At 38.1% G+C, this 8,890-nt stretch overlaps 1 protein-coding gene across 1 annotated transcript; it reads left to right on the forward strand.

Annotated features, from left to right (window-relative positions):
• Positions 1-537: 537 nt before the first annotated feature.
• ccnc (cyclin C) lies at positions 538-8,121 on the forward strand. Its single transcript, XM_042503423.1, has 12 exons — positions 538-661; positions 1,024-1,130; positions 1,785-1,869; positions 2,374-2,443; positions 2,559-2,610; positions 2,712-2,767; positions 4,477-4,512; positions 5,041-5,132; positions 5,244-5,311; positions 5,417-5,496; positions 6,752-6,870; positions 7,122-8,121. The coding sequence occupies exons 1-12, from the start codon at positions 630-632 to the stop codon at positions 7,174-7,176; spliced, it is 852 nt and encodes a 283-aa protein (XP_042359357.1). The 5' UTR covers positions 538-629; the 3' UTR covers positions 7,177-8,121.
• Positions 8,122-8,890: the final 769 nt, after the last annotated feature.

Consider the following 8,890-nt stretch of genomic DNA (forward strand, 5'->3'; position numbering starts at 1 on the left):
CAGTACTTTAATGACCGATTAGTACATTTTTAATATAAACATTTTGTTTAATTTACTTTTGCTCTGTTATGCCCCAGTGTACACTTTTATATCTTCACATTGTTTTATTTATTGTATCTGTATATTTCTTTGTTTTATTCTTATGCACTTTGTGAAGAACTTTGTCACTTTATTTAGATAAGTACTATACAATAAAACCATTATTATTATTATCATTATCAGTATTGTTATTATTATTATTATTATTACTTAAGTAAATGTACTCAGTTACTTTGCACCACTGCAAAAGGTTATATCGAATTTAAGACAATAAGAAAACAGCCATACATATACTTGTTGAAGAAAAATAGCCTATAGTATAATGTATTATTGCATTATTATTATTATTATTATATAGGTTGACATTATAAGTGCGGAATTATGTATTATCCGCATTATTATTATTACATAGATTGACATGCGGATCTAAAATTCCGGAACCATTCCATTGTGCTCCCAATCCTCCTCCGGGACGTTTTTGATGTGACTCCAGTGTCTGCCTAGCATATCTACTTTGCTTGTGCTATCAGCGTCTTTGTTGGAAACTTTTGCCAATTTAAAGTGTCCTTCTCTACCTCAACTGCTACGACATGGCGGGAAACTTCTGGCAAAGTTCTCATTAGTAAGTTTTGATAATAAATTTGACCTGTTAGGTTTTTATTTCGTAAATCGCCGTCTGTGTTGTGAGGCCTAACGTTAGCGGAGTCTGTGAGGCTGCTAACACTTTCTCCTAAATGAGTGCTACGATTTAGAAATAAAATGTAACAAAGACAGAAAACAAAACTATTAAAGACAAAGGTTATTATTAAAGCTTAATTATGCGACCTTCGTTTTATATTGTTCATGCTTTGCGACAGCAGTGTAAAAGGCTAACACACGGGTTTAATGTTGATATTGTCGTGCTACCCGCTAGCTTGGTCGATGACAGTTTGCAGCGAAACTTTGAGTATACAGAAATGATATTTTGTATGTTATTCGTCAAAGTTTGCAGTGGGTTTTGGACAAACAGGATCTGATGAAAGAGCGGCAGAAGGATCTGAAGTTTCTCTCAGAAGAGGAGTACTGGAAGCTGCAGATTTTCTTTGCCAATGGTAATTTATTACATTTCTTTATTTGCGTTTCATATTTTGAGATCTGCATTCATTTACAACAGTTGTTTTATTTCTTAGACTACATTAAATAACGCAGCATCGTATTTATGTTACTTAAACAGTTCAACTGAAATATATCGCATTGTTTCTGCTTTTCGTATATGGGCAGTGTTGTTGCCTTTTATTTATTATTTATAACCCAACATGTATTTTTTAGTTACATACTGGCTGTTTTGAAGTTTGGGTGGAAGATTGAGATTTCAAACTGATACTTTATTCACATAAAAAAAAAAACATAGGAATACAATATAAAATGCCTTTCTGCTGTGCACAATAACAACACTGGAGCCAGAAAAATAATCGGATTGTCATTTTTCTTTTTGAATCTATTTTTATAGAAGTCTGGACAATGTGTGTATGAATCATTATTAAGATCTATAGTTCCTGACCTTTTGTCTTGGATGTGTTTTTATCGAAAATTAAACGACAAGCAACCACTTGATTTAAAAAAGAAAAAGGAAGTTAAGAAAAACTTGTGCTGCTGTCTCATACTTTGACTGATTTAAAAATTAACTTTTTTTTGAGTGCTGTGAAGGAAATTTTGAAATTTCGTATGGACATTTATAGGTCAGTGTCTTATTCTGTCCGTTTCAGTGATCCAGGCTTTGGGGGAACACCTGAAGCTGCGGCAGCAGGTCATCGCCACTGCAACTGTTTACTTCAAACGCTTCTATGCCAGGTGAGCTATAAATATCAATTAGTATCGATATGGTTGTACGAGACTAGATTACATCTTAAGAGTTTGGTTATCTGATTATTTTAAGAGTTGTCTTTTCCTGGTTTTAAAGACTGCATTACAGTAAAGTGATGTAGTTTTCTTCTTAATCTTATTCTTAATTACCTTACTGACAACCATTTAGCATAAATCTCATTATTTCCTCTAAATATTCTGTAAAAGCACCAATATCCAACTGTACAATAATGTGACAATATCTATTTCGAGGTATTTGTTAAAAAATTAGATATTTGATATTCTCTGTATCACCAGGCTCTAGTAATGTGGTTGTACAACTTAAATGTTATTCTTTAAAAAACAGGCGAGTTCCCCTTTTATGTGTAATACATATTGTACTCTGAGCAGTGTAAACGCGATCTTCATTGTCACCTAATCTCCACTGTGCTTTTTTGTGCTTAAATCCCCCTCGTCCATGACTAATAAACCTTAATCTCCTTTTGTTTGCAGGTATTCCCTGAAAAGTATCGATCCAGTGCTCATGGCTCCTACCTGTGTTTTCCTGGCTTCTAAAGTTGAGGTATGGCCGTTTCTGCTGTGTCTGTAGGACACTAATGTTACACTAAAAAAAGTAACAGCTTCTGGCAAAAGTGCTCTGTTAAGTGATCTGAGATCAAAATTTTATTCCCTTTCAGGAATTTGGAGTTGTGTCAAATACCAGGCTGATCTCTGCAGCAACATCTGTGTGTAAGTTGCCATCAGATATTTTCTTAAATAGTAGAAATCCCTACAATTGTGATTCCCCTATAGTGGAGACGGTATAATCATGTTTCATTTTTCTTGAACAGTGAAAACAAGATTTTCCTACGCCTTTCCGAAGGAGTTTCCTTACAGAATGAATCATGTAAGTGAAACATCTGTGTAATTAGACTCTGTTTTCCAGAGCAATTTACACTGAGTGCGATGCAAAAACTACCACTTAAAATCAACCTTGGTAACCTGTCTATATGGTGTTTTTTTTAATATCCTATAAGACAAATCATGAGTGAAATAAATAGTCAACTGGGAACTGCAAAGAACCAATAACAGTCTAAAAAACACTTATTCTGGCTTCTAGGATTTGTGATGTCAAAGACTTAAGAAAGTCGTCCCATAAAGTTACAGCGAAACAAGAAGTATCAGAAGAGAAAGTTTCACTTTCACTTCAGCTTGTCAAGTTCGGTGATCAGAGACAAGGTTAATCTAACATTAGCACCCTCTTATTAGCTATTAGAGAACGTAGTCAAGCTGAAGGCTCATGTTAACTTTTACTGTTTTATTAGGGGTTTGAGGGGCGGGGTCCAGTGTGCATTTTCCTAAATACATGCATCCTAAATAAGGCCAGGTGCAGAGTTACATCTAAGCCATTTTAAGTCATGATGGAATTTCAGTCATGGAAAAAATCTATTAAATATGTGATTTTGATGAACGGAGATGAGTTTTTAGGGGTTTAATCAAAGCCAGGAGAGGAACTTTAAACAGTAAATGCACAAACATACTGAGGACAAGTAAAATTACAACCCTGTCAGCAATCTAATAACACAGTGACCAATACAAAAAGTGACTGATTTGTGTGTTTAAATGTAATGACACGGACAAAGTTTGATTAAGGGTCAGACTTGAAAGGTTGTCTTGACTCTAGAGTTGAAGACTGAAACGAGATGGACTGTAGTTCAAACTTAAATTTAATGCGGCCGTGCTTAAAAAGTAAAACAAAGCTGGATATAATTCTCCAGTTCAAACCACTCACAGTGGATCAGCGATGCTATGAATCAACCACCTGATTCATTTTCTGCTTCCTCTGCAAAGTTATTTATGCACTGCTGCGCTACATTACAGCTCAGCAGGACCGCCTTACACCGTATCAGAGTGTTGCCACGTTGGTGTCTATCAGTACGTGAGATTCCAGAGCTAATGTTCACAAACCTCCGATAAAAATCTTGTTGCTGTGGGAGATAGCTACCTGCGTGCATGCATTCGTTTTGTTCAGCATTTCTCACTGTGGTGTGAAGTGGTGTCCACCGTCAAGATTTTATTTATCCAGCATCTCCACCCAGTTGCCAGGACGTCAGCGGGGCTGTTGTGACATGCCGCCTGTCCAGAAAGCTGGTAAACTATTATTTATAGCGAGCCACGGCAGAGCGATAAAAAGAGGGAGTGGTTCACACCGCAGAGAGTGAGTTAGCGGGATGCTGCGACTCCTGCGCATCATTTTTCATGTCCAAACTGGAGACATAGTAATAGTGATGGTGGCGGGGACAAACAGGGGCAATATAACGATAACAGCTGCGGTCGTTGAGGGTAATAAAAAAAGTTTATGTGATCTACATTTCTGATAGTTGGATGTTTTTTACACTCCTTGTTGTTGTTCATTCATCTGGAAATGTAAACATGAAGCAAAATATAGCTTTTGCCAGATATGCAGTAAATACTTAATACTATATAATTCAGAGGGAAACGTAATAAACTACCCAAAGATATATATCGTACTTGATTTTGAAGTCACCTGTATTTTCTTTGATGTATTGTAAAACGGGGTATAATACAGGTTTTTTATTTGTGTTTTTTGTGCAGATATTAGAATGTGAATTCTACCTGCTGGAGTTGATGGTAAGTGGAGTGAGCTTTGCATCATAGAGAGATGAAGTCCATCCGCTTCTGGTGGACCACCACTGGGATCTTACTTCTAAAAAAAAAATAAAAATAAAAATAACACAGTAATTAATGGCGAGAGATAAACTCATTCAAATTGTGCCATGAATAACTAACATGATGTTTGTCAGTTTAAAACATAATTTTCTATGTCAAGAAACTTGCAGTTTGTTGTTAAACTTTTTCTGCATAAAACTGAAAGTATGTCATTAGAAAAACTGTGCAGGTCGTGTAAGGTTCGTCATAACTTCTTGAAAAAGCTACAATTCCTGTGTGTACAGTACCGGGATGTACTCACGAGAAACGAGTCTGGCTCATTCTGTTGCTTACCAGCTGATTAAACTATTGTGAATTTTTTTTCCAAAATAAGGTCCATTGGGGGACACCAGAAGGGGAGGGACTTTGCCTCTCTACTGATACTCTACTGTGCAGGCTGTATGTGCTTTGTTAGATGTATGGTTACTTATTGTTTATCTTTTTTTTCAGGACTGCTGCCTGATAGTGTACCACCCTTACAGACCACTGTTGCAGTATGTGCAGGACATGGGACAGGAGGACATGTTGCTGCCTCTGGCCTGGTAAGACACTGCCTGTGTCCGTTTATCTGTCCCTGCTGAAATCCTTGAATACTCAATTGTAGCTGCTGTATTTTTGGGGCTCACTCAGTGTCTGTTATCTATCTGAACCAGGCGAATAGTGAATGACACATACAGGACGGATCTGTGTCTGCTCTACCCTCCCTTCATGATCGCCTTGGGTAAGATTTGTCCCCATGCGTTTCTCATCGTAGCTTTTTAATGCAGTTACTGACTTGAAATGAGATTCATTAGATGTAACAGGATCTGTCCTCTTCCTCCCACAGCCTGTCTGCATGTCGCCTGTGTGGTTCAGCAGAAAGATGCCCGGCAGTGGTTTGCAGAGCTCTCTGTTGACATGGACAAAGTAAGAACATGTATTTTTGACACAGATAGAATTTTTTCTAAAATGTCATATTTTTCTGGTGACGAGAGAACAAAACCCAGAATCAAAAACATCAGTCTGCCCTTTAAGAGAGGAAGTTACAACATGTAACCTGTCACTTTTTAAAGCAGCACAGTGCAGTGTTAGTCATCTCATAGTTCTCATAGTTCACAGCCTGAGGCTGAGCTAACTGAGCTAACTGATATCCAAAAAGCAGATGTTAAATGCAGATAGTGTCTGCATTATATAAAAATAGGTCATCATCTTTTTTTTCCACATTTAGCTCCACTGTTTTTGTTACAACACTGGCCACTGTTTTTTTTTTGGCATGCCTTTGTGCATTTTGTGGCCACAGTCTGGTTTTCCAGCTGTCTTTGTTTTTGTGCTGGTGTGTTTGTCATTAGGATCACAAACACATTTAATTGTGTAGGCCCAAAAATCAAACACAAATAAATAAAATGCCAGGTTCAGTGGGGATTTAGGCATTTAACACACAGTCAGAGTGACAAAGACTGATCGTTTACTGTATAATATAAAGGATTTGTCACTTACTGTTTGTAAACAGCATTCAATCTTGGCTCCTCATCCTCAGCTGCAGCAGCAGTTGTGGTCAAGTGAGCTAGAGAGTAAATAAATAAAGAGAGAGAGAGAGGGAGCGAGAAAGAAAGCAGTGAATCAGAGACATTCAATTTTCTGATTGTTTCACGGTGGTTACGTTAAAAAGCACAAACACACATCTCTGCACAACCCTGCAGGAGAATGCTGCATTGCCAAATTTTGTGAATTCTGCTGCAGTGCATGCTTCATCGTGTCCGCTCAGCTTCTCTGCTGTGTGTGTGCGTGTGTGTGTGTGTGTGTGTGTGTGTGGCTTAACCTTGGCCCTGATCAAACAAGACACACACACCTGCAGCTCACATCCACAGAGGAGAGAGATGGAGCAGCGGTATAACCTGGTCACTATGTTTTTATAGCGGTCTGACCATGAGTTGCTATTGACTGGGGTCGACACGCCACTACACAAAGGTTAACAGAACTTTCCCGAACAAACCAAAATAAGCAGAAAATAGGAAAACACAGGTGGAGGGCAGCTTTTCTGCAGATACAGACACTGTCACACACTGCTACTGGGTCACATGTGATAATTAAGAGGGATTACTTTTGTGTGAGTCTATGTATATATTTATTTTAGGGAAACCTGGACAGTATACCTTTAACTTCTGTTTTTGTGTTTTTCAAGATCCTGGAGATCATCCGTGTCATTCTGAAGCTCTACGACCAGTGGAAAAATTTCGATGACAGAAAGGAGATAGCTGCTGTGCTAAACAAGATGCCAAAACCCAAACCTCCTCCGAACAGGTAAACCTGACACTGTCCTGTCTGCGTGTAACGCAGCTGTCACACAGTATATACATATTTGCATTGATATATTTTGTTGTTGTTTTTTTCAAATTAAATATACAGTACAGTATAAAGTTTTTAAGCTGCACATAAACAACAAAAGCTGTATTCGACCAGTATCATAGTAACATGTAAGTGCATTGCATATCGGCAAATCACTGGACACTTTGTAATTATTTCTTTCATCTTGTCTCCTGTGTCGTCTACAGTGAGAGCGACCAGAGCTCCAATGGGAACCAAAGTAACTCCTACAGCCAGTCTTAGCGTTGCGTCTGTATTTCCGTGGGAGTCCATAATGTTGATACAATGAGGGGTGAATCTTTTTTTAAAATGTCACACAGCATGACCTTTGTGACGTCTGCTGGAAAAAAAAAAATCACATTCCAGCTTAACGATATCTTCGACCAACACCCCAAACAAACTGTCAGAGCCACGTCTTCATTTTTCTCCCGTCATTATGGGTTTCTGGATTGAGAGAGCAGCCACTGACGTGTTTCTGACGAGGCTCTGTACTGTGCTCCAGACTTGAAACGAACTAAAAACTGAGGAACATGTGGAGGGGAGGGGAGAGGGCAGCTGTGGGGAAAACTGATAGAGCAGATGTGACGCTTCAGTAGAAACCTGCTTTAATGTCGTGACGATCCTGATGATCCTTGAACAGCCCAGAGGAGCGAGTCTTTCATGTGGAGCTCCGTGGGACTCGAGAAAACTTGATCACAAGTACTGTGTGTGTTGTGTGTGTTGTGTGTGTCTCTGTGTGTCTGTATGTGTGTGTGTGTGTGTGTGTGTGTGTGTGTGTGTGTACACACACAATATGAGTGACCAGTCTGGGTGGTTTTTCATTCCTCAGGGACTATAGTAGTCTTCTCTGTAGTATGATCTGATCAGTGCAGATCTGATTGGACATCGCCCAGTGCAACTGCAACTGAGGCTCCTGCTTATGACAGAAATTAACTCTTTGAATACAAGAATATACTGTTTGAATCATGACAACTCCTCCCTCCCATTCCCTCCTCCCTTTTGTAAATAGCCTTATAATTCTATTCATCTATTTTATCTTTCTTGTTTTTGATTAGTTAATGAAACTTAAAGAAATACTTCAACCCCCCAAAATAACCATTTGGATAGCAGTTATTCAGTGTTGAATTTGTGAAGAATACTTTGTTTTTGTTGCTGGCCTTCATGGTGAACAAAGAATCCAAAATCAGAAAATTCTGAATGAACTGAAGTCATAGGGTCCACGTTAAATAACAGCAAAACTAAATCAAAATGTCTGTTTCCAATGGAGGTATGTAAGAAAGCAAAGTTTTCTTCATGAATTCAATGTAACACAGGGTGAGTAGCTGATATATAAATAGTCATTTGGGATTGACATATTCCTTTAAATGGAAATCATGAGCTGGTTTAGCTTCATGCTTGTGCTTCAGGTGAAAGTGTCCCTGTTTGATTCACCGTCATGATTCTGTTTGTCTGCTGCAAAGCTGTTTTTATTGTAATTATTTTACATTTATTCTGCTTTAGCTGTAGAATAATGTGTTGCTAGAGCTATATTTTGTAAAACTTTTATTTGTCGAAGAAAGGCTTTTTTTGGGGGGGGGACTAAACGCAAATTACAATCGTTCTAGATTTGTCTTTGGTTGTACATTCTTATTTTCAATCTGCCATCTATTTAACAGCTGAATTGTGGTAATATGTGTGTGCATATATCTGTAGATGTCTATATTTTTGTGATGTGATACAGTGTGAGCTGTGTGTGGCTGTACTCAGAAAACGGTGCTTGAAAAGCCTTACAAAATGAAAGCTGCTGGTTACAGAGAAAACACTTCATAAAAGCACACTTTCCTGTTCAGACTGTAAAATGCATTATAACAACAGAAAGCCAAACAGTCCTATTTGGATGCATCTTAAATTTTTCCCTCAACGGCTTCTTTTACTTTTGTCACTTGTGGAAAAATAAATGGTACAGAAACATGGTGTT

This window comes from Plectropomus leopardus, chromosome 16, assembly GCF_008729295.1.
Source record: "Plectropomus leopardus isolate mb chromosome 16, YSFRI_Pleo_2.0, whole genome shotgun sequence".
NCBI lineage: Eukaryota > Metazoa > Chordata > Actinopteri > Perciformes > Serranidae > Plectropomus > Plectropomus leopardus.

What these genes read in the sequence shown, in the direction of transcription:
- ccnc (XM_042503423.1), top strand. Translation starts at nt 630, where the DNA reads ATGGCGGGAAACTTCTGGCAAAGTTCTCATTA. An exon ending in TCCTGGCTTCTAAAGTTGAG is followed by an intron (nt 2,444 to 2,558) that starts GTATGGCCGTTT and finishes ATTCCCTTTCAG; the next exon opens with GAATTTGGAGTTGTGTCAAA. An exon ending in ATGTTGCTGCCTCTGGCCTG is followed by an intron (nt 5,133 to 5,243) that starts GTAAGACACTGC and finishes TATCTGAACCAG; the next exon opens with GCGAATAGTGAATGACACAT.